The following is a 26,164-nucleotide window of genomic DNA, read 5'->3' on the forward strand; positions in this document are numbered from 1 at the left end:
ACGGCGGCGCTACTACTACAGGGTCGTGGCACTGGCAGCGAACGACGCGCCGCTTCCTCCCACCCAGCCGCGAACATCACGTGATACTGTCGTGGTGGAAGGGGCGTGCGCAGGCAGGCACTCTCTCGCCCAGGCGTCTGTCTTCTATGTGGGCTGCTCGCGTACCGTTGCTCCGCGCGGCCGGGCTGCGTCGCCTAGCTACTTCGGCCCGTGTTCATGAGCCCAAACGTCCCTCCATCCAGGCGATCGCCGAGCTGCGCAAAGCAGTGCCAGGCACCTCCATGCTCAAGGCACGTGAGGCACTGGTGGCCTCGCGATCGGCAGACGCTCTCGATACCGACAATGTCGAGGCGGCTGTCGCATGGCTTGATCAGAACCGCGCAGCAGAAGGAGCAAAGCGTGAAGCCAAGGTGGCATCGCGCGTCACCGCCGAAGGTGTAATTGGTATCTGCACTCTCTCGGACGGCTTGCAAGGCGCTGCAGCTCGCTCGGCCATCATTGAGATCAACTGCGAGACGGACTTTGTGGCACGCAACGAAATGTTTGGCGCCCTAGCACGCGATATCGCTCATACCGCAGCTTGGTATCCTCTGATCGCAGAAAACGCTACGTCGTCTCTCATGACCGACTTGGACGTGAATACATTGCTCGACTGTCCGGTGATGCGCTTTGATGGCGAGGCCAACGAGGAGGTTCAAACGGTGCGCACCGCCATCACTGCGGTCGTAGCTCGTCTGGGCGAAAAGATTGCGCTGACACGCGCCACGTCTCTGGGCCCTGTGGACCCTTCGTCTACGTGGCTCACCGGCTCGTTTGCGCATGGCACGGCGGCGGCCCCGCCTGCCGTCGATGCGCCTGTACAGGCCACCTTTGCTAGTGGACGTGTGGCCAGTTTGCTCGCCCTTCAGACTCATGGGCCTGTGGCAGCGCTGGCGGCGCGTACCGCCTCGGCGTCTGACCCACTCATGGCGTCGTCTCGCGCCCTAGCTCGTTCTCTAGCTCGTCAGGCAGCTGGCTTCCCAACGCATTCCATTTCTGCTGCTGATGCACCAGCAGACAATACAGGCGAGCTAAGCACGGCGTTATTGGCCCAACCATTCGCGATGCTCTTGCCCGCGGCTGGCTTGGATATGCAGTCCAACGAGCAGCCTGTCCAGGACGTACTTACGACCTGGTCGCAGACCTTTGCTGGCTCCCCTGACGGCATTCACGTGGCGGCCCTCCGTCGCTGGGAAGTCGGCGAGACAGCCGCGCCTGTGGACGACAAGCCGTCGTTTGCCGACGAAGTGAAGAAGGCGGCTGGCCTGTAAATGTCATCATATCTCGATAGATCACACGAATCTACTATATTCAGAAACAATGAGCATTAGAATCTATACGGTATGTTCAGGTTAGCAGTTGCAGCCCGACGAACGCGGGTTGGCGGCATCGATCCGGATGGGGTCAGGGTAGTCTGCATACAGTTCGGCTTCCGCTTCCTGTTGCAACGCATTCTTGGCAATCGTTTGGAACGCCTGCTCAACGTTGATGGCCTCCTTGGCGGAGGTCTCAAAGTACGGGATATTGCCTTTGCTCTGGCACCAAGACATGGCGCGCTTTTGAGATACCACCCTCTTACTCTCTTCCACGTCAATCTTGTTGCCGAGCACCACAAAGGGGAAATTGTCCGGATCGTGAGGACTCGCCTGGATAAGGAACTCATCGCGCCAGCTGTCTAGCGTCTCAAAGCTTTTGGGATTGTTGACATCATACACTAACACACAGCAGTCTGCACCTCGGTAGAATGCCACACCCAAAGACTGGAAGCGCTCCTGGCCCGCGGTATCCCACAGCTGCATTGTGACGAGACGACCATCGACCACCACTTCACGCGTCAAGAAATCGGCGCCAATCGTAGCTTTGTACGCAGCCGAAAATCGCTTATTCACATATTGGTTCATCAAAGACGTCTTACCGACACCTGAATCACCCAGGATAATCACCTTGAGAAGCACCTTTTTCCGTGTTGCCATCTTGATGCAGTGACAGAATGCAACAAGGGTCTAGCTGGACCGATTTGTGAGCGGTCGCCTACTTTTGGAAATTGCAAATATACCCACATCGAGGGACGCGCGGATAAGCTTGTCGTGCCCCGTGCGCGTGTAGTGATCGGCACATGGACGTGGACGGCGCTTGCCAGGTCCCAAACACTTCTGCCTTTTTAGGCTTGTAGAATGAGGCTCGTAGCCTTCGAATACTTTCTCTTCTTGTGCCAGCGCAAGCATGTTGGCCGGTCCCCCGCGCTGCCTCTGGGAAGCGCGGAGGGGGATGGCATTTGACCCTGCCAGGGCGATGCTGACTAAACGGCCATCTGTCCGAAATCACTCTTTATAGCCTTCCGTTCTGACATCACAACAGCGCTAGGGATCCGTCACCTTATATGGAGGACGTACTCGCCTCCAGCTTATCTCGGGATCCACCCATTGATGACGGAAACAACAAAGTGCATGTTCCACACAATGTCCTTCTGGTAGGACCACGTCGTGCTGGCAAGTCAAGCTTGTGCAAAGTCGTGTACGAGTCATACCAGCCTAACGATACCCTCTTCCTCGCCCCCACTATGCGTACGCAAAAATTGGATGCAAATACATTTCAAAATATACAACTATGGGACGTACCTGGTAGTGCGCTTATGAGTTTCTCATCGAGTGATCAACATCACCCACCACCTATCTTTGCCACTCCGAATATGGACTTTGCGTGGGCCGAAGTCAATGCGATTATATTTGTGCTAGATGCGCAGGACGACTATTTTGAAGCGCTGAGCAAACTGAACCAGGTCATTGTTCATGCTTATACACACAACAAGTCGGTTCATTTCCACGTTTTTATTAATAAGGCGGATGGCCTCAGTGAAGATTATCGATACGATACACAGCGTGATATTGAACAGCGCGTCACTGAAGGTCTGATTGATTCCTCGCATGAGTTTTCCGGTCCAAATGATGAGCCTGTGCAGTTGGACCAACAGGTCACTCTTAAGTTCCATCTTACGTCCGTTTTTGATACGAGTGTGTTTATTGCCTTTTCACGGATTCAACATCAGCTTATGCAGGGCCCCCAGGAGAACCAGGCGCTAGAGTCTATGGATTCAGCATCGGCTGTTACAGCAATGCCATCGTCGCCGGGTAAGATGCTGCCGCCCAAGCCTCCACGTATGGTCAGCCTTATGGAGGCACTGGAAACTGCCTGTAATTTGCTATGTACCTCTTGCTACTTTGAGAAGGCATATATTTTTGATGTGCCGAGCTGCACCTTTGTTGGATGCGATACGTCCCCATTTGATTTGGCGCTCTTTGATGTGATGTTCCAGTATATTCAGTTTTTACGTCAGTTTTCTGACTTGTACTCTCACTTGCGTGATATCGACTCGATGGTGGAAAAGAAGGACGAATATACCCGTGTATGGTCTTCCAGTATCGTGCGACTGGGGAATGATACCACTGTGGCCTTTTGGCAGCTCGACAGGTATGTTTTCTTGTGTGCTTATATCAGTCATCTCGCTCTTCTTGCCGTCATACAATCCGACATCCAGTCCACAAATACGAGTATTCTGGTACGTATTTCACGCCCTTCTCACACGCTAGGATTACAATGTGGACTTGTTCCGCACGACGATAGCCGAGTTGCACCGATTAGCACGTCCGTAGTTGTGAGTATAGTCACGTGGCATGTCGTATACGCTCTTTCGTCCTTACGACAATGAGCGTTGACGTGATGGCCCCTGCGGCCGCGGGTGAGGATCGCTTCCCTGCGCGCGAGCTGCGGTATTGCGAGATTTGCACGTTTCCCTATGAGTATTGTGAATACGGCTCTTCTCTGTCGCGTTGCAAGGCGAATTTAGAGGCTAAAGACCCGGCTTTGTTTGCCAAGCTGTACTCGGACGAGGCACTGGAGGATAAGCTCAAGTCGCTCACAACCGAGCAGGCCGAGTCGCTAGAGCGAGAGAGTGCAAAGAAGGAACGGAAGGCCCAAGCAAAAGCGGAGAAGGAGCGTGCCCAGCTCGCTGCGTCCAAAGTCGTGCTGTCGCGTGTGTCGCGCACGAAGCGCAAGGTCATTACGTCTATTCATGGCTTGCATCAGTTTTCGCCTCCCTTGCCTGCGCTCAAGGTGATTGCCAAGGGGTATGTATATTACTGTACTGACCGCCAGACTAAGCTCGCGTTTCGCTACCGGTGCCTCGGTGACGCAAAGCACACAGCACCCCGGTGTGGATGAAATTCATATTCAGGGCGATGTCGTGGACGACCTAAAGACTATGTTGATCCAGCGTGCGAAGCCATTTGACACGATGCCAAGCGAAGCGGACGGTGGCCTGGTGGAGAAAAACATTGTGATTGACGACAAAGTCAAGTAATATAGTCGTGTCTATTTAGACTGTACGTACGTTCGCCTCGTGGCTCTCAGCTTTAGCCTCGCCAGTATCCAGCTTGGCGGCCACACTGGCTTCTTCAGCGAGGTCCAAGTGTCGAGCTTCGTCAAGTGCTTGCTGGTACCGTGCTGCGAGCGGTTTCCAAGGGGGCGCGGCTGTTTGTCGCTGCGCAGAGACCCCGGACGGGCAGCCAGCGCGCCATAACTGGTCCTCCAAATCGGCGGGCGGCGGGTATCGGAATTCGTCTGTACGAAGACGCACTCGTGCACCGCCGTACATAGACGCCATGACATAGTAGCCCAACATACCATCGTCCAGCTCGTTTTCACGGCTCTTCAATATCGCACTAATGTTGGTATGCGCCGTTATCTCACTGGGGTGCCGCCGCTTTTTTGGTTTGGGAAGGAGCGGACGATAGTCGTACAGCTCTGTAAAGGCCATACCCTGTGGTTCGCCATTCACAACAAACCCAATGCAGCTATCTTCAAGCGTAGGAAGGGGCCGCAATGTTGGCTGCTGTCGCTCGTGTGACGAGGGCGCAGAACGTCCACGAGGTCGTTTTTCATCAGCTTGCGACGTAGTTGTCGAGGTCCACACAGACCCACTGCCTCGCTGCTCATCCATCAAAGCCAGCATTTCGCGCGTCGGTGCATACTCTAAGCTTTCAAAGTACAGCTGGCCCTTGTATCTGATAGGGATCCGTTTTTGCTGGATGCGCGACTCTGTTCCTGGCGCCCGCGCTGCATCCACAGGCGGTAGACGGATGTACATACCCACCACATCTCCAGGCCCAAAAGGACGGCCCAGAGGGACCAGGTGTGATTTGGATACACACGCGCCATTTTGATCACGAAGGCCGTAGCTGTAGGCATCCCAGCCTACGGGCGCATTGAGCGACGCTTCACGACGGCCCCATCCAAGGCGTACATGAGGCCCATCACGCATAGGCTTCGTAGGCATACTGGACGCATCGGGTGGCAGAACGTCTAGTTCGACGTACCATGCACCTTCTCGAACACCGAGATTCGTCCGTACAGAGCGAAATCCCTTGTCTGCTCCTACCACCATCGCGTCTTGGCTGATACGCGTAAATGCACTGCGATCCTGCCACGACCAGTGCACGCCTTCCGGGGCGATTTCAAGACTACGATACACGGTCCACGGCAACGTGTGCGCTGACGGCCCAGCCGCCATGTATCGCCAGCCACCTTTGTTCATAGGCAAATGCGGAGTCAAGCCCAATCCATCAGGCAGTGTCTCTGATGTGCATGGCGTCCATACAGGCACAGGGGCAATGTCTTCGGCATCATGTGCGCGAGGTATAGGCCCACGAAACCCCGGGGGCAAACGGTGTGAAGGGATGGTGACATTGGGCACTGACGCCTCTGTGGGGGCCGGAGAGCCTGTATCAGGCGTATCATGATGATGTGCTAGGCCTAAGTCTGTACGTGCGCCTGGCACATCTACCAGCACGGGCTCATCATGGACGGAGCTTGACGCATCTACGTCGCTCATACCATGCAACTACAACCGCGACGACGTCAACGCGTGGAGGCCGCGGCGCGTTGCAAGGCACGTACGCAGTGCGCGGCTGCTGACCAACCGAGGCGGGGCCACGCGCCTTCGTTGGATTTCCTCTCTTTCTCCTCCACCTTTGTGCGGACTGCTGCTGCTTGCTTGGGCTGGCTGGCTGGCAGAGCGTGTGGGCGATGTCGGTGTTTGCAACGTCTTCCCTCTTTCCCGCGCCTTCTTTGTCCTTTGTACAAGGGTTTGTTGCGGGTCAAGCTGTTCTCCTAGCACTCTTTCTAGCACTCTTCCGGTACCTGTTCATTGCTAAGACCCCGCAGGCGTTGGAACGCGAAAAAGCCGAGCTTCAGGAACGAACACGTGCCTTGCAAGCATCGTTGGATGCACGGTGTGTGCCGCCGCCTCTCTCTCGTGTGCCCTACGAGCAGGGAATGGACGCTTGCCTAGCAGATTTACTAGAGCAGACAGGGTACGATCTGCCTACAGCGGTCCCCGAGTCCTTGGATTGGTTCAACATCCTTGTTGCCGAGCTCCTATTGCAATACCGTCGCAGCATTTTGTCTGTCGCACAACATATCCCGGACAAGGATACTGACCGTGGAGACTTTGGTGATGTCCCCCTGCCCTCGCTGCGAACTGCCGAAAAAGCCCTCGCCAAACGCGTACTTGAAGACGCCCTGAATGCGGCCTTGGTCGGTCGTACGATGGACATCCTGGGTGATGTCACTGTCACGGATATCGATATGGGGCGGGGGTACCCTACCTTCTCGAACGCACGCGTACGTCCTTCGCTGGATGCCTCTGCCTTGCGAATTGAAATGGATGTGCATTATATGGATCTATTGACTATTGGCCTCGACACGCGGCTATGGCTCAATGTGCCTCAACGGCGATTTGGATCATTGGCCGTTGCCTTGTGCCTCCGCATCGAACGTATCGCAGGTACACTTGCAATCGAAATTGGGTCACCTGCGCACGACGACGGACCTCCCTTGATCGAAGCCCGATTCTCCCTGTACCCTGACTTTCAGCTAGATATGCATATGTCGAGTGTGATGGGATCCAAGAGCAAGCTGTATGATATCCCTAAAGTGGAAGAATTGATACTCAGTCGCATCCGGCGTTTCCTCCGTGACCGTCTTGTATCACCAGCGAACTGGACAGTGCGCCTCCCCAGTTTCCGCTCGTAATGTGGTGCTTCTTTACAAGGAGCCCAAGATTTTCACGGCCAACGTGCGCAGAATCTCAGCACGTTCACGGCCTGGCAACGACAAAAATACCTCGCTCACAGCACGGCCCTTTGCGTCACGCACAGCACCCAACCGATTGCCCAGCATGGCACCTCCCAGTGCTGAGATGGTGTGAGTTTCCTGTTTTCATAGTTGTAAACGTACCTCCTGGAATGTTTCCCACGATATAGCCTAGCATCGCACCTGACACTGTTCCAGCTGTCTTCCAAATAGGCACTACTATGTCAGTGCATCCAATACATACCATGACGGTCGACTTCAGGCCGCAGCAGTTCTGCCCACACATCCGCAAACATATGCTCTGCTTCTGGCTGGTGTCGCTGATGCGAGCGGAAAAATCGTGCACTGTCACTTTGTGTATTCGCATCGTCCCGGCCAGGTTGCGGCGTGGACGTAGGCCGCAATGCGTCATATTCTGCGCGCCGACTCTTGTCTGACAGAATATAGTCTTTGGTGAGTGTGTTTTCGACGTACATGCATCTGCGACGCTTTGGAAGCGTTGTGTATGTGCCTGCGTTTCCTCGCGAGTCGCATTGGGAAATCGATCAGGATGGCATTTGAGCGATTCCCTTTGGTACGCCTTTTTAATTTCTTCGGCACTGGCTGTCGGGCTCACACCCAGGATCTGTGGCGGGTGAGTGTCGTCTGTGCGTGCGACGACGTACGCTGTAATAATCAGGGATGCTCATATGTGGAGGAGAACCGACGCCCCACCGGCTGGGCTTCTTGGTGGTTTCACGCGGGGCGTAAGTGCCCGACCGCCTCCACTCTGCTGAAGTCTCCGGTGCTTCCTGGAGAACTATCATGCCGAAAGACGCTGCCCCTGAATCGATGCCAGTCATGCTGGCGAGCACCTTGTTTGATGTGCGTGGAAAGGTAAGTGAAAAATAGACACACTCACAGAAGATCGCCGTCGTCACAGGTGGTGCCTCGGGTCTAGGCAAGAGTATGTATATCTTTCCTGTTTAACGCTTTACCAGTGATGGCCTCAGCCCTAGTGCAGAATGGTGTACGAGGTACGCACGAAGCACGCTTACCACCCAGTGTACATCGCGTCGAGGAAAATGGACGAGCTTGAGAGGGCAGCCCAGATGATGAATAAGATGGCGCCCAGCAAAAGTCCTTTCCCTGCTGGCACCGCTTGCATCCCCATTCAAGCGGACCTTGCTTCGAAGGCCGGCTGCGATGCTTTGGCTGACGAAATCAAGAAGCACGAGTCGGAGATCGATATTCTCGTTAACAACTCTGGCCTGACGTGGGGCGGTCAACGTGAGGACTTCCCGGAGGCCAAGGGATGGGACAAGGTCTTCCACCTGAACGTCAAGAGTCAATTCTACTTGACCGTGGCCCTCCTTCCCCTTTTGGAAAAGAACAAGTCCAACACAAAGCACGCGACGGTTGTTAACATTGCATCGGTCGCGGCGTTTATGCCCAACGCTTCTGGCGCGCTTTCGGAGCCTGGCAATGGCACGTACAGTTACCAGCCCTCCAAGGCTGCCTCGGTGCATCTTTCGCGCATGATGGCCATTGACTTGGCGGACAAGTATGTGCTGGTGAATGCCATTTGCCCTGGTGTGTTCCCCAGCCGCATGACAGCATGGAGTTTGGACGCGAACAAGGAGATTTTGGAAGGCGTGCAGCCGACCGGTCGTCTTGGCACACCAGAGGACATTGGCGGTATGCTGCTGTTCCTGGCCAGCCGTGCCGGCAGCCATGTCACTGGCACTGCAATCCCTCTGGATGGTGGCCAAGTTCTTCAGTTCAACCCGAAGCTGTAGATTCTATAGGTACATACTACGTGTCTTCTATATAGCTTGGATGTAAGTCGGCCTGCCTATACACGTACCGCCGACGAAGTGTTCTATACTTTTTCAATTTGTACAGAGCTGATGTGGGTGAGCGGGCTTGAGACGTACTCTCCGTTTCTACATGTGAGCCACACAGGCTGACGTACCTTTCTTCACAAACTCGGCGAGGGCCAACTTACTCTCTACCTCCTTCGGGTCGGTGAGGTGAGCATTTTTACGAAACATCGCACGGAGCTTCGGAATAAAGTTGTAGTTCGGATCAGGGTACTCCCGCCCCAGGCGGTGAAGCTTGCTGTGAGCTCGTGCCGACTGTCCCTACCTCTTTGTACAGGCCAATGGCCCGAGCACGTAGTGGATGTCCAATCGGTGGCATGGACGCTAGGAGCCAACGTGGCTTACGTCAGAAACTCCCTCGTACGACGGTCGGCGTGTCTGCGTACCTACGCGCTGAGAGCGTTTCCTGTCACAGCTTGCCCTTTTCATCGTGGCGTCCATGTCGCGTTTTGCCGAAGAGGATATGGCGGCGCCGCCCGTCCCCTCACTAGCCCAGGCGTCACCCACCACCACGTCCAAATGGGCCGAGTTGGACGACATCTCCACGTCCGAGTCTGAGTCTGAGACGGAGGGCGAAGCGGATGAGAAATCGTCCCAAGCACGCTCTCCGGAAGGCTCGCCGGAGCCGGCGCCGGAGGTCAAGTGCATGTGGGAAGACTGTGGTGAGACCTTTACGGATCTGCAGCCTTTCATTGCTCACTTGCATTCATGTACGTTGCCTACGACTACTCACTGGCAGTCCATATTGGTATTCACAAATCACGCTATGCTTGTGAATGGACCGGGTGTCCACGCAAAGGCAAGAGCCAAACATCCCGCTTTGCTCTTCTGAGTCACTTGCGCAGCCACACTGGTGAGAAGCCTTTTACGTGTCCACGCCCTGAATGTGATAAGTCGTTTACGCGTTCCGACGCATTGGCAAAACATATGCGTGTGCAGCACAATACGCCCCCTACAGGTCAGCCGCGTGCGTCGATGGGAGGTGCAGATGCGGACGAATCCCGCGATGGTATCAATGACGAGATACTGGACCTTGTCGAGGGGGAACGACGTGCCTCGGAAGCCGAGGCTTCGCATCTTCTTCTCGCCCAGCGCGCCGCAGAGCAGACCCGGATGCTCCTGCCTGTCCAGGAAATGGCCGATTTGGAGCAATTGCAGGCGTATGCGAACTCTGCTGTGCCTTCGGATGCAGGGGCAGAGTCTGATACAGAGCCCGAATCGAGTACATCGCCGACCAAAGCCTATTTAATTGCCAAAGCCAAGTTGCGGTACCTGCTGCAAGTTCGCGATCAATGGCAGCAGTCGATCCAAGAACTACAAAAGGAAGAAGAGGCGCTGTCGCAGAGCTGTCGCGAGACCTTGGACCAGCTCTTAACGCGCTCGTATGGGTATGTATTCATCGCACTTACTCTCAGTGTCGACACTGTCTCGCACGTCTTTCCGTCCACGCCAGCCACGCCGTCCTCCTCCTAGATACCAATCATAATTGTAGTAGTACATGCGAACGAATCTATGGCGCCTGTTTCCATGCGTCCTGCCGAGTCGCGAGGGCTGTAACAATGTCGCTTTCAATCTCATGTTCTGGCGTACCGTTGGTATGCGGAAGCTGGATCCATGTATTTGTAAATTCCTTCTCGGTAGAACCGGAGGAAGGCTTCTGCTCTACCAGCACGACCTCAAATTTGCGACGATGCAGTTGGTTGCCAATGACGAGCTGATGACCGTAGCTGCGCAGAGACTTTTCGGCCTTGGGAATGAGAAGCCGGTCTTCTGTCTCCAGCTTGAAGCTTACCACATAGGCCTCTGGCACCCACTCCTTCACCAACGTGCCGAGCACCTTCGGGACTTGCTCCAATACCAATGTGAGTGCGCCATCTCTGGATTGGATTTTGTGCTCAGAGATACGGTCCATCGGCATGAAAAAGTCACTCACCGCCGCGGCCAAGTACAACATAGCACGTCGGCCCAGTGGCTTCATTGCCAGCGATACATTGCGCAAGAGGAAGAGATACTCTGTCACTGTCACAAAAGGCACAGTAAGTAGCTGGCCCTGCCGTTGGGCTTCATTGTACGCGTGTAAGATTGGAAGGAGTTCACTCTCCTTATCCCTGCACACATGGACTGTATCGTCTTCAGGGCTGGGCTCCTCCAACAAATCAAAGAGGGGGTTCGTCGTATGACTGTACCAGCGCGTAAAGGGGAACTGACTGTGCTGCCGAGATAAGAAAATCACCGCATAGCCATGCTTGATGAAGTACTCTGCCGAGGCAGCGCCTCGCGTACCAGCAGAGAAGTTGTCGAGAAATCGTACCACATTTTTCTCCAACGGCACTGTAGTACCACCACTCTGTCGGCGTTAGGTAGGCATGCGGTACGTACCGTGACTAAGGCCACGTTGCGGCCTTGTGCATTATGGCGCTGAACAAACTCTTCCACCTTCTTCGTTTGCTCAGCAAGCGTCGCAGGCTCTGGGTATGTACGGAAGAATTCTTCCGTCGTCCATGTTCGGCTCATTGGGGCGTTGGGTAGGAGGCCCGTTCACCTCTCCTGACACTCACCCCACCCAGGCCACGCCCGCTACGCCGCCGCGCGCAACACGGCACGTGATTTTCACCGTGCCGCTGGTCTCGTCGTTTGCCTATTTCACGTACCCTAGAAGCTGGGCAGCATGAGCTCCAGCGACGTGCGCGATATCTTATCGCTTCCCAACCGCACAAATGCAGAGGCAGGTCCAAGTCGTGCCCAGGTACGTGCGCCTCCTGTTCTCCCTGGCGATGCGCGGCCGAAGCAGCGCCCGGAGGGCATGTCTCGTGAACTTTATTCTTTGTTAGGCCCCAACGCGCCGAGCCTCGTCATGGCGAATGGGGCCGCAGCTCACGGGGCCAACGAGGCAGCAGGTCTGCAGCGAGCCTTCCGACCGAAGTTCCAACGCAAGTCGAATGCGGGTGTCGTGCGTAAGTGGATGTGGACGCCGTTTCGCAACCCCTCGCGGAGCGATACACCTACGTCTCTCGGTTCGACCGATCTCGAGGCTCCCATGACGTCACCCGCCCCCAAGGGACTCATTCTCCATCACTGGAAGCCACTGGCCTCGACAGGCATGGACGAAGGAGATTCTGTGGATGTGCCTTTGGACGATTCATGGACGCCCTTTAATACGACTTCCAATGTTATTCAATACACCACCGAGGAATATACCCAGCATTTGAAAGACGACGATTGGACACGTGAAGAAACAGACTACTTGGTTGAGATGTGCGACACCTATGATCTGCGCTTCATTGTGATTGCAGACCGCTATGAATGGCCAGGTAAGCAGCGCAGCATTGAGGACCTCAAGTCACGGTATTATACCATCTGTCGTCGGCTGCTCCGCGAGCGCATTAGTGACGAAGACATTGAGACTCGGCAGGCACAACTACAGACCTATGCGTACGACCGACAGCAAGAGACGGAACGCAAAGCAGCTGTACAGAAATTGTTTTCACGTACACCTGAGCAACTGGCCGAAGAAGAGGCCTTGTACGTGGAAGCACGTCGTCTCGAGCAGAATGAGACCAAATTTGCCAAAGAACGGGACGACTTACTACGGCTCTTGGGTGGCTGGGAAGGTCTTCCTTCTTATACCTCGACCACTGTATCGGCCGTGGGCGCCGGTTTGATTTGGCCGCCTCATACTGCAGCTGATTCCGCCAGCGATGATGCACGAAAGCAGAAGCGCCGCAAGACCGATGCCGCTGTTCCTGCTGCCAAAGGGAAAGTCGACCCTAAACAACTTCTATTCGACGCACAGCATTTCATCTCGCGCTTCCCTACGACAGCGCCCAGTGTCCTCCGTACACCGTATCCCAACTTGATTGGTACACCGTCTGTTCTCCCCCCCGTGGCTCCTGCTGCTGGTGCCACCAAAGGAGAGAGTACTAGTCACCACGGCGCCTATTTGCGATCTACGCGCGCCCTCACATTTCGGCCCAATCAGTACACGAAGGTCATGCAGGCCTTGGCGGAGCTACATCCTCCGATTGGGCCACGTTTGGTGTACCCCACGGCGACCAATGTCGAGAAATGGGAGACGCTCCTAGGCGCTGTGGCGGGCAGCCTGGAAATGAAGAAACAACTAGAGCGTGTGGAAGCAGAATATCGCATTGTGCAAGCACGTTTAGCCGCCGTGGAAGCAGCGACTACAGGTTCCACGACGCCCGCTGCGGCTGTGGCGGCGGCGCCTGGGCCGGATGATTCTATGACGACTACCACATCCACGTACGGATAAATCATAGTGGATTTCATGTAGTGGTGTTACATTCGTTTCAATACAGAAGGGCTGTATGTTTTGGTCCAGAAGAAGTCATGGTAGCGGTGGGAAGGGGCAGGGGCTTTTTTTTAAAGGGGCGAGAGGTGGTCCATAATCATTCGTTCACTAGCCGGGCTTGGTACCCGATAAGGGGGTGGCCATGGCCGAGGCTCTGGTTTTTTGATGGGAGCTTCCTCTTCCATGAACGATTTTGGCATCTTTTCAGTGCCTGAGAGGTGTTGAGGCCACGTGCCGTCCGCGTCCACAAAGTCCATGCGCTCCGCATAGCGTTGAGATGGCGACGCTTCCACAGGGCCATTCGGCGTCGTGGGTAGCCCCACCTCCGATGAGGCTGAGCTGCCCAGACTGGTGCTAAGTCCCATGGATTCTGAGGTAGTACGTGGGCGGCCCGTGATCGGCTTCGATTGTGAGGATCGATGTGATGCACTGACACGTCGATACAGAGACGTAAACGGCGTATCCGTATTCATAGAATTCTTCATAGAAAGTGAGTTTGAACGGTATAGCATATCCACTGGCATTGTGGCGTTGATACTATGTGGTCGAGATCCCATCAAGCCTGATGCCGGCAACACAGGAGGCGTTGTGGTATACCACGACGAACTAGCCTGTGCTGCCAACGGAGAGCGGGCAATGCTGTTTGCAGAAAATTGAGTATCGAGGGGGTCACTCTTTCGAGGAGCAGGAATATCTGTGGGTTTCGCTGCCATAGTGATACACGAAGAGAAGCAAAAGAAGGGGGGCGGCGGACAATTATGACCTGATATACATGCGCAGATGACCACATTGCATCTCGGTGATTATCTCAATTGCCCCACATCCGGCAGCGTCAACCCCGCATTTTGTAATGATTTTTTAGTCACCTTACCCAGGTTGGTTGGATAAGATCTCGTCACTGCCACAATCTGACTAATACATCAAGAAGGTTTTATTAACGTTATGCAACCCTATCATATTAGGCGTCATAAAAGATGATCTCATATGTCAACATCCGTGAACTGGTTGACGATACAGCCCGGTCATGATTACATATTGTTTGGTTTTCAATAGCTGGCTCCTGGATACACCACGTAGCTCGCAAGGCAGTGCTACTCCCATGCGTTGACGACTATCCATATGTATTTTTTTGGGGTGACATTTATGGCTGTGTAGAGAGTCTGGCCACATTATAAGATCAAGAGAGTGCGATGTTCTTTCATGTCTACTTAGGAGATGTCATAATGATACACGCGCCCTGAGATGGGTGAGTGGTAAACATGTTCGCATCCAACTCCGCTGGGGTCAGGTAGCCAAAGCGCTGGCCAAAGTAGGTGTGACGCACGGCGGAAATTACAGCCTGTTCCTTGGCTTTGGGGACCAAGCTCACTGCACAACCACCCCAGCCAGCACCTGTCAGACGGGAGCCCAAGGCACCGTTCTGGCGCGCCAGATGCACGACCATGTTGAGCTCAGGGCTACTGCACTCGTATGATACCCTCAAGCTTTCGTGACTGCCGTTCATAATGGCACCAAGACGATGGTAGATCCGGTGAACGTCGACCTCCTCGCCACGCTGAATGGCCTCGTTCGCACGCTCACAGATCGTACGGAACTGGATGACACGCAGAGCCTCCGAGTAGGCGTGGAACGCACGGGCATGCAAGTAGAACTTGTTCGTCTTGACAGGGAACCTCTTCAAAAACTTCTTCTCAAAGTCGACGCCATATACACCGACCAAGTCTTCCACTTCCTCCCGTGTGAGGCCACGACGTGGCAGATTCTGCTCGACTAGATTCAACATCGCCTGCATACGTGCAGCCTTCCAGCCACAGTCGTCGAATGCGGCTTTCACATCATCGAACTGCTGAATCATTTCATCGAACTTTTCTGGGTACGTCTCCCAGTAGGTATCCGAGACAGCTCGCAGCGTATGACGGAAACGCTGTGGTATTTCCGCATCAATGTTCAGTTTCTTCTCCATGACCCTAGCAGCCAACTGTGTCTCAACCACACGAAGGTTGTATTGAACTGGTCCCATTACTTTCTTGTCGGAAGCCACCATCGTGTTGGTGACCAAGAACACATAGTCCTCGCTGGCCGGTAAGGGGATTGGCGTAATCTTGAGCTCTGGAACAAAGCCAATCGACACAGCACAGCCCTTCACACCGAACATGGAGGCAGCCTGGTCCATACTGTCTTGTAAGATTTGCTTTTCTGCATACATACCCGCCTGAATTGACGCCGACCAGACGCTCACTCGAAATGGTGATGTCTGTCAAAAGACCACGCGACACACGCTCCCGGGCACCAATTGCTGTCACAACAGCAATGATACTGCAAATGGTCAACGCAGCACTAGAGCTCAAACCGTTTTCCGGTGGGAGATCACTAGTGACCAGCACCTTTAGAACACCACATGCCTTGGAAAGAATGTCCGATGGCAAATGGTGACTCAGACCACGCATAGCAACCTTGAAGTAATTTGCCCAGCGCGTGTTTCCGCTGTGCACCAACTCAATGGTATTTGGGTTGGCCAAGTCACAGTGGAATGTAGAGCGTGAAAAGCGGCTCGACTCATTCTCGAGATGCACCTCAAGGTCGTGACTGCCAGGCTCAAAAGTTACCGCCATAAGGATATCGCGCTCAATAGCCAAGGGGAACACACTGTAGCCCACATAGTCGATATGCCTGGTCGATGGTAAGCTGTCGTCATACGCACTCTCCAATCATATTTACACGACCGGGCGCGCGCGCAATAAATTGCGGCTTTGAGCTAAACTTCTTTTCGAAGTTGTTCTCCAGCTCAAGATAACGCGGTGTCTGATGCGAAATCGTGTGGGACGAATAAATGTCTCCTAGAGGTAGAACAGGTACCGGTTCATTCATCGCGATGGTGGTAGGTGGAGGTGACCGGATTTGTTTCGGTCCTCCTCCGTTTTTTCCGACTAGGCCCAGATCCATCCATGTCACATGCTCGCTATGCCCTTAGCGAGGATGAAGACGAACGTATTGTCACACGCCAGGCCGTAAAGGAAGAGCCGGTGACTCGTATCACAGATGAGAGGCCTGCTATAGTGCAATTATCTCACGCTTGGCTTAACGAAAGGGGCTCGCCTGAACTCCAGCCATGGCCAGCGGAAATCGTGGATACTGTGCTAGACCAGCTCCAGCAGCAGCAATCTATTCTAGACTCCTTGATGTCTGATACATCCACCTCGGAGGAAGAGCACTTCCGATTAAACCTTGTACAATTAGATGCGGAACGAAGCAAGTGGCTCCTTCGGAGTTTCTTGCGAACACGACTAGAAAAGGTACGTGGGGATGCATCATGTCGCGTCTGACCTCAGCTGGAGAAATATGCTTCGCACTTGGTGACGAATCGATCAGAGCAAACGCGGCTATCCCCTATGGAGCTGGGTTATGTCAAACGCTACGACCAGCTCTTGTCTGATCATTTTCAAAATGCCGTGTTGCAATACTTGCCTGAACCGATGCGCTCGTTGAACGACCCGCCACCTGGTGGCTCCTTGTCGAATGTGGGAAGCATGATTGTGTCACCTCAACTAGACAGTCCTGTTTTCATATATTGTCGCGATGATGGCGGCTCGATTGTTTTACCCGATGGCGAGTCTCTGGCGCTCTTACCTGGTTCTATTCACTTGTTGCCCTATCGAGCCATTCGGGCGGTGCTTGAACAGCGCCGCGTAGAATTATTGTAAGGCGCACAAACCTGCCAGCGTGGGTATGCATGTATTCCATCTCTATGTAACACTCTTTATGCATCCAATTTTACAATGGGTTCTGGTCGCTTTGAAAACAAAATCTTTTTGCGGATGATAGTCACGACCGAATACGAGGTAGAAGTAGGTAAACGTTTCGCTTCAGGCGCTTTGGCATTGGGAGACGAAAAGTCAAAGTGGCCATCCGAGTACCGCAGCGATCGTTCTGGCATAGGACTGCTGCTTAGCATAGTTGGCGCCTTGCTAGACCGCGCCGGCGTTTTCAAGGTATCATGCTCGGCACTATAATTCTCCTTCTCTGAGAATCGTGCACGCTTCCGTGCCATTGTAGGGGAGGCGGGGGGCGAGAAAGTCGCTCTGGGCGGGGATGATGAAAGGTCTGTCTCTGCATCGGATAAGGGGGAGGCAGGAGGCACAGGTACGGCTTTTTTCTCAAGGATGGCCCATGGTCGCCGTAGTGATACAATCGTTCCTTCCAGGCGATGGTGTGAAATCTGCAATACAGGATGATTCTCACGCCCAGGGGGAAATTGCAAGATCCCAATCGTTTCGCCGCCGCGTGGGTCACAGCCATCCATTTCCAGGGACCCTTGCAACTCTACCAGCACAAGCTCCCCATCTTCACCCAGTCTTGCCAAAACAGGCGGTCTCGCAGGCCCATCCAAGCTGGGGCGGCTGTTTGTATAGATAGGTATACGCATGGTCACGCGTGAAATGCGCGCGTATAGCCTCCCAACGCGCTCCTGGCCGCGTAGGGTGGGCTTACAATTCTTACGTCATCTTCCTAACACGCGTTGCTTTGCGATTTAGTCGTTCGAAGGGAATACAGGCTATCATCGCTCACGGACGTTGGGGGGTGGGAGACAGATCGCTTGCTCCTAGAACGTCTGTCCTCAGAGATGGCATCGCATAGTCCGTCTAAACAGGATTCTTCCGATATACCCCCATGTCCCTATCCATTATCGGTGGACGGTTTACCTCTGGCCAGTCCTGAGCCCTCTGTATACACCGGTCTTGACACTCCTACAGTGACCTGCTTTTGGGCCTTATGTGTCCCTTCTGTCAAGAAAGAAAACGATTTTGCCTTTTTATATGTGGACCCTCGCGCACAGGCTGCCTTGAATCCTCAACGTGATGCTCTCCACCAAAAAACCCTTCTGGACTTGGTTGACCCAGCGGAGCGTCTGCGTGTGCAGGAGCATGTGCGTGTGATGATTCAGCGTCGTGCGTTTGCAGGGAGTGTGATTCGGTGCAATATCTACTCACTAGAGGCGTTGGCTAGCTCCGAAAGAAGCCCGGCCCCCATCTGTTTTACTACCACAGACGTCGTCGTCAGCTGGGCTGACGTGGGCTTGGCGCTCTGCTTTTTTCACCCAGTGAGCAACCCGCCGTTAGAATGTGGTTTATCACGCCATGCCTTTGACTCAGCCCAAATCAAGATGCTCTGGTCTACCTTGTTCCCTTACTGGAAAGCCGAGGCCTCTGTACCCGTCCGTCGCGTATTCCAAATTTTGTCGACGGATACGCCACGCCAGATTTTGTACAGTTGGCCGCCTACATCCTCCTACAAAGTCAGTGATTTTTCACATCTCGTGGAAGGTGCATCACTCGCAGGTGCTACTTCTTGTACACGCCGCTTACGCGCACAGCATACATTACGCACATCTTCTCATGTACTTTCTGTGGCAAGTATTCTCATTCCATGTGGCTCCATTGTACTAGTATGCTATGAAGTTACCAAGGAACAACCCCTACCTACATCCATACAGGCTCCTATTGCGACAGGTCCCGTGGTAGCCTCTGCACAGCCAGTGAAATTGGTGGACAAACTGATGACGCCGTCGCCCACCACGTCTCACATCCCTGCTCCTAGCATGGTCGCACCTGTACCTATTGGCAATGTACACGCTATGGCAGGTCCTGTGAAGACGTGCACAAGCTGCGGCAAGGCTGACAGCCCTGAATGGCGTCGAGGGCCTTCGGGGCACAAAACACTCTGTAACGCTTGTGGGTTGCGGTACGCTCGCTCGTTGTCCAATAAGCGGAAGAAAGGGAAAGATGGCTCTGTGATTACGGTGGCTGCGACAGGCGACCCGTCCAAGGTGCCCCCCAGTCGCGGAAGCGGGGGCGGAAGCCGCCCTGGCGTCCACCGCAGGAATGCTCGGAAGCGAACTGCAGAATCTATGGAATCCTTGCCCCAAGCCGAAGACTCCCCAGACTTTGATCGTCGGCTGGCCAGTGTGCTGGCCTCGTTACCGCATGAGGGTCGCAGTGCCTCGCAACCTCCCCCGCTTTCGTCTCTACCGGTCCAACTGCCGTCCAGCAATGTGAACGCGCTTCTTCCGACAATACCAACAGCGACTGAAAAGCATACATCTTCTTCCAATCATATGCCTATGTCTGTTTCCATGCCATTGATACCCACGTTCCATGCTTCATCGCCGGCCACTGCGCCTTTGATGCCTTCCCTCCCCAACTCATCGGCTACAGCAGCAGTTCCATCCACTACGGCCCTCGGTTCCACGCCAGGCTTTCCATCTGCACCCTTGCTTCCCATGCATGTGCCTTCGACGACGCCGTCGTCGCCCACCATTCGCTTAGATGGTTTGTCCTCCGATGCAGCGATGGCCTCTTCGCTTTCGTCGGCCCCCGCCGCGTCGCCCAAGACCATCTCATCAACACCTCCTATTTTGAATGCCTCTTTTCCGGCACCTGTTTCACAAAAGATGAGTACTCCTTCCACTTCTATGCCGGCCGTTTCGTCTGTGTCCTCGTCTACCACGCCTGCAGCAACGGCTGCAGCCGCTGTGGCTGCCATGTCTTCTTTAGGCTCTATTCGGGCCAATCCAATGGCACCACACACCACCAACATGCCCAATGCCCTTGTTGAGAATCCAGCTCTCTTATCTGCTCTGGTTTCTAGTATGTCTGATCTGCATTGAATCTAACATCAGGTGAAGGCTCAACATTGCCATGATCGAGCAGCTATATCTATATAATACATCAAGTAGCATACCCATATTTTCCATTTAAGCTCTTTCGTAATGCTTTTTTTTTTTCCTTCATCATGGGCACTGTACTTTAACGATTGTTGTTTTCACCGAGCTTGCAGGCGACAATTTTGGCCTTATCGACCGACAACATCTCGCCATTGTCCAGCTTGAACATGGCATTCTTAATAATGAAGGTCCACACCTCATCACAAAGGCGGTAGTTGTGCAAATGCCCCTACATTATGTCAGTCATACGCGAAACACACGTACCTTGATATTTCCTTTCGACTTCACATTGTTGGCGAGCGTCTCGGAGATCGACTTGTCGAACTGCTCAAGCACCTTCATAGCCAAAATCGGATTGATATGGCCAGACTGGATGAGCTCATCGAGCGCATCTGTCAGCTGCATCCCAATGCTAATGCTGTGAGCTACGCACATAAATGCCATACCTGCTTTGGCGATAGAATTCGTAATACTGGTTCCGCCCCACTGTCATCGTCGCAGGGCAACATCGACGGTCTTCGGTCACGCTGTAGATGGCAATGGAGGTGTGTACTAATGAACAACGTCGCAACTACATTTATGGCTCATCCATCATGATCTGCATGAACTCTTGTTCGCTGATTTCGCCATCCTGGTCCAAATCAAATTCATCGATCATAGCTTGACTAGATATGTTAGCATACACATGAGGTTTGAACACATACAGCTCTTCCTCATCGAGGTTCTCACCCAGCTCTTTGGCTACTCGCTTCAAGTTTCGCAAGCTAATCTTGCCAGTGTTATCTTCGTCAAAAAGAGCAAAAGCACGCAGGATTTCTTCTCTTGGATCTCTTGCTGCGATTTTTTCCGTCACTACTTTGTTAAATGCCAACAACAACATTTCACACGTACTAATTCGGTTGAACGCTGGCCATTCCATCAGACCAGCTCCAGTCGAGTCGTTGTCCCGCAAGATATCGAGTACTTCTGACTTCTTCAAGTCAAAGCCAAGAGCACGCATGGCTACCTTCAGTTCATGATAGTCAATAGCCCCATCTTTGTCTGTATCAAACAAGTCAAATGCCTCCCGGATTTCCTGGCGCTGGTCCTCCGAAAGTTCCACTGCAGGAGTCACAATACGAGAGGTGGTGTAGCTAGTACCTCCTACAGCTTGAGAACCGCCAAAAGAGGGTGTCCGACGAGCTCGCGCTCGTGCCAAATGGCTCATGGTCAACGAACCAGAAGCAACGCGTGTCGCGACGCGCCTCTCTCACGTGGGCGCAACTCATGATTACGAATTGCACCCATATCTGGTCGACGACATTTGCGCCTCCGCTAGAACGAAGACTTGGAAATATTGGTGAGGTATATTGATGCATGGCTCGTCCGCTTGGTAGATGGCCACACGCCCGACCAGGCCGTGGCAGGACATTGCATACATGGCCCATATATACTCAGCTGTATGGCTGGAGAGGGCTATACTCTGCTGCTTTACCGTCCCCATCGTTGCCAGCATGGTCTTCTAATCTTCGTTGGCTCACGCAACAAGCGCCGCTTTCGCCACAGGCTACATTCACTCGGTACTGGCAGCCATTTATACCACCTGAGTCTGTGCATGGCTCTTTTCTGTCACATTCAGTCCAAGCATTGATCAATGCAATTGCACGACACGACATCACAGCCGCACTAGCGCTCATGCGTCGCATGTCGTCTATACCTTATCCCTTGTGGATTTCACTCTGGTCACTTATCGCGGAAGGACCAAGCTCTATACCTTCACACAATCTCTACGATCGTCTCGATCAGGTCTGCGTACAACTATGCGAGCTTGTCGAACTTCATGATGCCCATTTCCCTACGAAATCAATTCGGCCTATGATGAGGCAACGCTTCTTGTATCTTCTCTTAAAAAGGGCCGAGAGGATCGACAAAAAATTCGGAGAAAAGGAGCGTCATGCAGTGTATGATGCTCAAGTGCCCTGGCTCGTTAGAGCTGGTAACGATGCTACGGCGGTGGATGGTGATCTTCTTGGGCGTTTGATTTTTCGGCTCGCACATATGCGCGCCTTTTCGTGTATTCCAACGCTATTAAATGCGTATGTGCAAAGTGAAAGTCGATCTGCGGATGCTGTAGCTGCCGGTCAACCTTTTGCTGCTGTGCTGCTCGAAACATTGGCTTGGCATTCGTCCGCCTCCAATTCTTCCGATGCCGACAAAGCTCTTGCATTTGGCATTGAATCTGTTCGTCTAGCTTGGTATCTCCGGCTTCCGATCAAGTATGCATTGGTACAAGAACTACTTCGTCGAATTGACCCTGTGGAACTTCAAGCGTCCTTTGGAGAAGAGAATCAACCAACAACTGCAATCCTTTCTCAATGTTTTGCATCTTGTGAGGTCACACCTCATATTCCTACCTTTCTTTCTCGCCTTTATACCACAAACCCAGAATACTATACCGAGCGAGTTGCAGTCGCTCTGTGCAGATCAAGTGATCCCCGATTGGCCCTTGAGCTAATTCATACCCACCAACCTATACCATACGATGTCTATGCGGCCGCAATTACTGCTCTGACATGGATAGTTCGTGCTCGTTACCACCCAGATGTAGCCATGCACTTGGCACTACACACGTTGGACGTCCTATGTGAAGCGGGGATGCAGCCAGACGAGCAAATGTTTGGCGAGCTTGTTCGTGCATTGCAATCCGGATTGGATGAACGTATACCCTCGGCATCTTTGCCGTGCAACAGTGGCGATCTTGGGACCTCACTTATGCGCTCAGTTCGTACGATGAAAAAGGAAACTTGGGTTGGCCTATTGCATCGTCTAGGCAATGCTGTTCTAGTACGCTCTGAAGAGAGCGTTATACGTCTTGATCATCTTATTTTGCTCCTTCGACTTGCTGTGCGTCAGCACCAGTACGCCCTCAGCAGAGATTTGTATGTTCTCGCTCGTCAGCTACATCCTGAGGTGTTTCCCTGTACATCATCTTCGATTTTCGGCTGGTTGTTTTCACATGCATATACCCGTTCAAAAGAATTATCGTTTGCTCTTCGACTGTATCAAGACTACGTTGCTTTTGGACAAGTGCTTTCTGAAGAGCATGTGGAACCATTCCTTTCGTCTCTTTTACGGCATCGCATGGCTACCATGTTCCAGCGCGTGGTCGGTGATTTGGTCGATTCATCTTCTCTGCCTCGTGAAACGGTGGCCCAATACGTTACGAGAGCCCTGTTACAACAAGGCTACCTGGATTCGGCGTTGGCCCTTGCTAGACATTTACTTACACACGAATCGTCGCATGTGCCTCGAGACGAGTCGTTACCACCACCTCTGCCCCCGCTCTCCATGTACGCAATTTGCCTTTATGAAGCAAGCCAAACTGGCCATTTTGGATCGGATCGTGCATCGCGTAAGAGACTCTACACCTTGTTTGAAGAGTTCCGGCTTGCCTTGGCCCATACGTTCGCTAACGGCGACAGTACATCGAGTCACTGGGTCGAGCATGCGTACTACGGCATAACGCGACTGTACATGCAAGCTCTAGGACTTGATGCTTCTGCACCTTATTGCGTCTCGAACTCTTTGGAAAATGCCGAGAAACAAAAAGTATGGGATGAACTGAGTATGCTCTGGCAAGAATGGGCGAACGTGTGTGATGGCAAGCAGGGGTCCATCCCGGACTTATTTATGCAAGAGAAAATGACATTGCAACAATGCTACGAATATGCAAAAAAAAAATGTTCCACGCCCATCAGCCATACCTACTGATCAATAGCAATAGGACGGTTAGTAAGACGCGGCAATATATGTACATTAGTCTAGCCCCATTTGTCCCGTCAAAAGACCTTGCGTAGGTAGCGCATGGTCGACTCCTAGATGAGGCATTGCTTGGTGATTATCCTGACAAAGAATACAATCCTGACATGGCAGACATGTTTCGGCTTCGCATAAAGTACATTGAAGCACGCAGCTACAGTGGTCATCATAGGGTATCATGTGCATAGCCAAAGCAATCTGCACGGCGCTGCGAGCTGGTATAATTACATTAAATGATCAGGCAGGAACGGCTCACCAGCAGGCGTATAGTCCACAAGATGTGTAACCTCAACTGCAGGCCGGCGAGGGCACAAGCGAAACACACGCTCCACTGGCTGGCACAGAATACGTTGGTGCTGCAGTTGGCAATGAAATTGGACAATTTCCGCCAGCTCACACCGCTGTGCGGATGATGCCGAAGAGGCAGGCCCCTCCTGCAGGGGCTGCGCCGTAGATGAGGGCATTGGCTTCGTCGGAAAAGAAATCAGCGTAAGAGCACAGAAGAACCAGGCGTGGTCTATGACCTCGGCTGCATAAAGGCCACGCGGCCACTGGCCGTTGTGGATGTACGCAGGCCGCCAGCTCATGGATTGCCACGTGCACATCTATGACCGTAGGTAGGTAGACTATGCACGCGAGGCACGTGGGTGACCGTGCACGCTGGCGTGCATACCGCAAAGAAGATTTTAGAGAAGGGCCCGGTTTAGATTCATTTCTCTACCCTTTCCTCCTACGTTTCCTACTTTCGTCATGTCGAACTACAAGGTTGCTGATATTTCGCTGGCCGCTTTCGGTCGCAAGGAGATCCAGATTGCGGAGGGCGAGATGCCCGGTCTGATGGCTCTGCGTGAGAAGTACGGCCCTTCGCAGCCGCTTAAGGGCGCTCGCATTGCTGGTTGCTTGCACATGACAATCCAGACTGCTGTGCTTATCGAGACCCTGGTGGCTCTTGGTGCGCAGGTCTCGTGGTCGTCGTGCAACATCTTCTCGACCCAGGACCACGCTGCTGCGGCCATTGCTGCTGCTGGTATCCCTGTCTTTGCCTGGAAGGGTGAGACCGAGGAGGAGTACAACTGGTGCATTGAGCAGACTTTGCGCGCTTTCCCGAACGGTGAGCCGCTCAACATGATCCTGGATGATGGTGGTGACCTCACCTGGATGATCCACAACAAGTTCCCTGAGCTTCTGGAGGGTATTCGCGGTGTGTCGGAGGAGACGACCACCGGTGTCCACCACCTCTACATGGCTGTGAAGAAGGGTGAGCTCAAGGTCCCGGCCATCAACGTGAACGACTCGGTGACTAAGTCGAAGTTCGACAACTACTACGGCTGCCGTGAGTCGCTTGTTGATGGTATCAAGCGTGCTACGGATGTCATGCTTGGCGGTAAGGTGGCTGTCGTCGCCGGCTTCGGTGATGTCGGTAAGGGCTGTGCTGAGTCGCTGCGCTCGTACGGTTGCCGTGTCATTGTGACGGAGATCGACCCGATCAACGCTCTCCAGGCTTCGATGGCTGGCTACCAGGTGGGTCTCATGGACGAGATTGCCTCGGAGGCTCAGATTTTCGTGACCACCACCGGTAACCGTGACATTATCACGACCAAGCACTTTGAGATGATGCCGGAGGATGCTATTGTGTGCAACATTGGCCACTTTGACATTGAGATCGATGTTGCTGGCCTCAAGAAGATCGCCAAGGAGGTTGTCAACATCAAGCCGCAGGTCGACCGCTACACGCTGCCGAGCGGCCGCCACGTCATCCTTCTGGCTGAGGGCCGCCTGGTCAACCTGGGCTGTGCTACGGGCCACCCATCGTTCATCATGAGCGCCTCGTTCTGCAACCAGACCCTGGCTCAGATCACTCTCTGGAACGACAAGGAGGGCAAGTACGCTCGTGGCCAGGTCTACATGCTCCCCAAGACTCTCGACGAGGAGGTCGCCCGTGCTCACCTTGCCAAGCTCAACGTGAAGCTCACGCAGCTTACTAAGGTGCAGTCGGACTACCTCGACATCCCGATTGATGGTCCTTACAAGGCTGACCACTACCGCTACTAAATGGTTCGCCTCAAAATTGTACCTTCGTTATGATCAACACCCTGTATGTATAGTACTCAACGCGCTTAATACGGATCTTGACAGGTGTTGATTCACTTGTCTCTCTTCTAGTCATTTGTAGAAATCCCACCTTTTCAACAAGGCATCCTTGCTACCTCCAACGTGATCGAAAGGGCGTTGGAACGCCTTGGCTCTGTCATGTGACGACGCCAGCAAAGGGGCCCTGGGGCCTGC

General features: G+C 53.5%; 19 protein-coding genes across 19 annotated transcripts; 10 read left to right on the forward strand and 9 right to left on the reverse strand.

Moving 5' to 3' along the window:
• Nucleotides 1–146: 146 nt before the first annotated feature.
• On the forward strand, nt 147–1,310 carry Malapachy_0994 (elongation factor ts; the record flags this gene model as incomplete). The annotated part of the gene is made up of 1 exon (XM_018135506.1): nt 147–1,310. The coding sequence occupies one exon, from the start codon at nt 147–149 to the stop codon at nt 1,308–1,310; it is 1,164 nt and encodes a 387-aa protein (XP_017992410.1).
• An 81-nt stretch (nt 1,311–1,391) lies between these two features.
• Malapachy_0974 (rab small monomeric gtpase) lies at nt 1,392–2,012 on the reverse strand (the record flags this gene model as incomplete). The annotated part of the gene is made up of 1 exon (XM_018135486.1): nt 1,392–2,012. The coding sequence occupies one exon, from the start codon at nt 2,010–2,012 to the stop codon at nt 1,392–1,394; it is 621 nt and encodes a 206-aa protein (XP_017992489.1).
• A 407-nt stretch (nt 2,013–2,419) lies between these two features.
• Malapachy_0993 (gtr1 g protein gtr2) lies at nt 2,420–3,689 on the forward strand (the record flags this gene model as incomplete). Its single annotated transcript, XM_018135505.1, has 3 exons — nt 2,420–3,507; nt 3,535–3,595; nt 3,627–3,689. The coding sequence occupies 3 exons, from the start codon at nt 2,420–2,422 to the stop codon at nt 3,687–3,689; spliced, it is 1,212 nt and encodes a 403-aa protein (XP_017992702.1).
• A 52-nt stretch (nt 3,690–3,741) lies between these two features.
• Malapachy_0961 (density-regulated protein) lies at nt 3,742–4,396 on the forward strand (the record flags this gene model as incomplete). The annotated part of the gene is made up of 2 exons (XM_018135473.1): nt 3,742–4,163; nt 4,192–4,396. The coding sequence occupies 2 exons, from the start codon at nt 3,742–3,744 to the stop codon at nt 4,394–4,396; spliced, it is 627 nt and encodes a 208-aa protein (XP_017992449.1).
• A 52-nt stretch (nt 4,397–4,448) lies between these two features.
• Malapachy_0984 (compass complex protein) lies at nt 4,449–5,926 on the reverse strand (the record flags this gene model as incomplete). Its single annotated transcript, XM_018135496.1, has 2 exons — nt 4,449–4,453; nt 4,483–5,926. The coding sequence occupies 2 exons, from the start codon at nt 5,924–5,926 to the stop codon at nt 4,449–4,451; spliced, it is 1,449 nt and encodes a 482-aa protein (XP_017992356.1).
• Nucleotides 5,927–6,120: 194 nt separating this feature from the next.
• On the forward strand, nt 6,121–7,128 carry Malapachy_0995 (mmm1-required for mitochondrial shape and structure; the record flags this gene model as incomplete). Its single annotated transcript, XM_018135507.1, has 1 exon — nt 6,121–7,128. One exon carries the CDS (start codon nt 6,121–6,123, stop codon nt 7,126–7,128), a length of 1,008 nt encoding a protein of 335 aa, XP_017992409.1.
• A 12-nt stretch (nt 7,129–7,140) lies between these two features.
• On the reverse strand, nt 7,141–7,877 carry Malapachy_0983 (hypothetical protein; the record flags this gene model as incomplete). Its single annotated transcript, XM_018135495.1, has 5 exons — nt 7,141–7,289; nt 7,333–7,404; nt 7,433–7,636; nt 7,663–7,813; nt 7,854–7,877. The coding sequence occupies 5 exons, from the start codon at nt 7,875–7,877 to the stop codon at nt 7,141–7,143; spliced, it is 600 nt and encodes a 199-aa protein (XP_017992363.1).
• Nucleotides 7,878–7,992: 115 nt separating this feature from the next.
• Nucleotides 7,993–8,966, forward strand: Malapachy_0964 (nadph-dependent beta-ketoacyl reductase; the record flags this gene model as incomplete). The annotated part of the gene is made up of 4 exons (XM_018135476.1): nt 7,993–8,064; nt 8,095–8,134; nt 8,169–8,204; nt 8,233–8,966. The coding sequence occupies 4 exons, from the start codon at nt 7,993–7,995 to the stop codon at nt 8,964–8,966; spliced, it is 882 nt and encodes a 293-aa protein (XP_017992444.1).
• Nucleotides 8,967–8,982: 16 nt separating this feature from the next.
• On the reverse strand, nt 8,983–9,369 carry Malapachy_0987 (hypothetical protein; the record flags this gene model as incomplete). The annotated part of the gene is made up of 5 exons (XM_018135499.1): nt 8,983–9,001; nt 9,035–9,074; nt 9,105–9,113; nt 9,143–9,284; nt 9,316–9,369. 5 exons carry the CDS (start codon nt 9,367–9,369, stop codon nt 8,983–8,985), a joined length of 264 nt encoding a protein of 87 aa, XP_017992359.1.
• Nucleotides 9,370–9,489: 120 nt separating this feature from the next.
• On the forward strand, nt 9,490–10,523 carry Malapachy_0972 (fog: zn-finger; the record flags this gene model as incomplete). Its single annotated transcript, XM_018135484.1, has 3 exons — nt 9,490–9,760; nt 9,790–10,438; nt 10,466–10,523. The coding sequence occupies 3 exons, from the start codon at nt 9,490–9,492 to the stop codon at nt 10,521–10,523; spliced, it is 978 nt and encodes a 325-aa protein (XP_017992495.1).
• Nucleotides 10,524–10,560: 37 nt separating this feature from the next.
• Malapachy_0977 (hypothetical protein) lies at nt 10,561–11,564 on the reverse strand (the record flags this gene model as incomplete). Its single annotated transcript, XM_018135489.1, has 2 exons — nt 10,561–11,397; nt 11,430–11,564. 2 exons carry the CDS (start codon nt 11,562–11,564, stop codon nt 10,561–10,563), a joined length of 972 nt encoding a protein of 323 aa, XP_017992490.1.
• A 154-nt stretch (nt 11,565–11,718) lies between these two features.
• On the forward strand, nt 11,719–13,320 carry Malapachy_0991 (swc4-component of the swr1p complex; the record flags this gene model as incomplete). Its single annotated transcript, XM_018135503.1, has 1 exon — nt 11,719–13,320. One exon carries the CDS (start codon nt 11,719–11,721, stop codon nt 13,318–13,320), a length of 1,602 nt encoding a protein of 533 aa, XP_017992405.1.
• Nucleotides 13,321–14,563: 1,243 nt separating this feature from the next.
• Malapachy_1010 (galactokinase) lies at nt 14,564–16,227 on the reverse strand (the record flags this gene model as incomplete). The annotated part of the gene is made up of 3 exons (XM_018135522.1): nt 14,564–15,533; nt 15,568–16,029; nt 16,061–16,227. 3 exons carry the CDS (start codon nt 16,225–16,227, stop codon nt 14,564–14,566), a joined length of 1,599 nt encoding a protein of 532 aa, XP_017992351.1.
• A 77-nt stretch (nt 16,228–16,304) lies between these two features.
• Malapachy_0999 (hypothetical protein) lies at nt 16,305–17,060 on the forward strand (the record flags this gene model as incomplete). The annotated part of the gene is made up of 2 exons (XM_018135511.1): nt 16,305–16,652; nt 16,689–17,060. 2 exons carry the CDS (start codon nt 16,305–16,307, stop codon nt 17,058–17,060), a joined length of 720 nt encoding a protein of 239 aa, XP_017992699.1.
• Nucleotides 17,061–17,116: 56 nt separating this feature from the next.
• On the reverse strand, nt 17,117–17,407 carry Malapachy_1015 (hypothetical protein; the record flags this gene model as incomplete). The annotated part of the gene is made up of 1 exon (XM_018135527.1): nt 17,117–17,407. One exon carries the CDS (start codon nt 17,405–17,407, stop codon nt 17,117–17,119), a length of 291 nt encoding a protein of 96 aa, XP_017992347.1.
• A 573-nt stretch (nt 17,408–17,980) lies between these two features.
• On the forward strand, nt 17,981–20,058 carry Malapachy_0973 (gata zinc finger domain-containing protein 14; the record flags this gene model as incomplete). Its single annotated transcript, XM_018135485.1, has 2 exons — nt 17,981–20,003; nt 20,036–20,058. The coding sequence occupies 2 exons, from the start codon at nt 17,981–17,983 to the stop codon at nt 20,056–20,058; spliced, it is 2,046 nt and encodes a 681-aa protein (XP_017992494.1).
• A 104-nt stretch (nt 20,059–20,162) lies between these two features.
• Malapachy_0988 (transcription initiation factor iia gamma subunit) lies at nt 20,163–20,524 on the reverse strand (the record flags this gene model as incomplete). The annotated part of the gene is made up of 2 exons (XM_018135500.1): nt 20,163–20,309; nt 20,345–20,524. The coding sequence occupies 2 exons, from the start codon at nt 20,522–20,524 to the stop codon at nt 20,163–20,165; spliced, it is 327 nt and encodes a 108-aa protein (XP_017992354.1).
• Nucleotides 20,525–20,657: 133 nt separating this feature from the next.
• On the reverse strand, nt 20,658–21,287 carry Malapachy_0986 (cdc31-spindle pole body centrin; the record flags this gene model as incomplete). The annotated part of the gene is made up of 3 exons (XM_018135498.1): nt 20,658–20,745; nt 20,785–20,932; nt 20,972–21,287. The coding sequence occupies 3 exons, from the start codon at nt 21,285–21,287 to the stop codon at nt 20,658–20,660; spliced, it is 552 nt and encodes a 183-aa protein (XP_017992358.1).
• A 3,341-nt stretch (nt 21,288–24,628) lies between these two features.
• On the forward strand, nt 24,629–25,930 carry Malapachy_0970 (s-adenosyl-l-homocysteine hydrolase; the record flags this gene model as incomplete). Its single annotated transcript, XM_018135482.1, has 1 exon — nt 24,629–25,930. One exon carries the CDS (start codon nt 24,629–24,631, stop codon nt 25,928–25,930), a length of 1,302 nt encoding a protein of 433 aa, XP_017992493.1.
• Between the last annotated feature and the right edge of the window lie 234 nt (nt 25,931–26,164).

This window comes from Malassezia pachydermatis (genome assembly GCF_001278385.1).
Source record: "Malassezia pachydermatis strain CBS 1879 chromosome Unknown scaffold3, whole genome shotgun sequence".
NCBI classification, from domain to species: domain Eukaryota; kingdom Fungi; phylum Basidiomycota; class Malasseziomycetes; order Malasseziales; family Malasseziaceae; genus Malassezia; species Malassezia pachydermatis.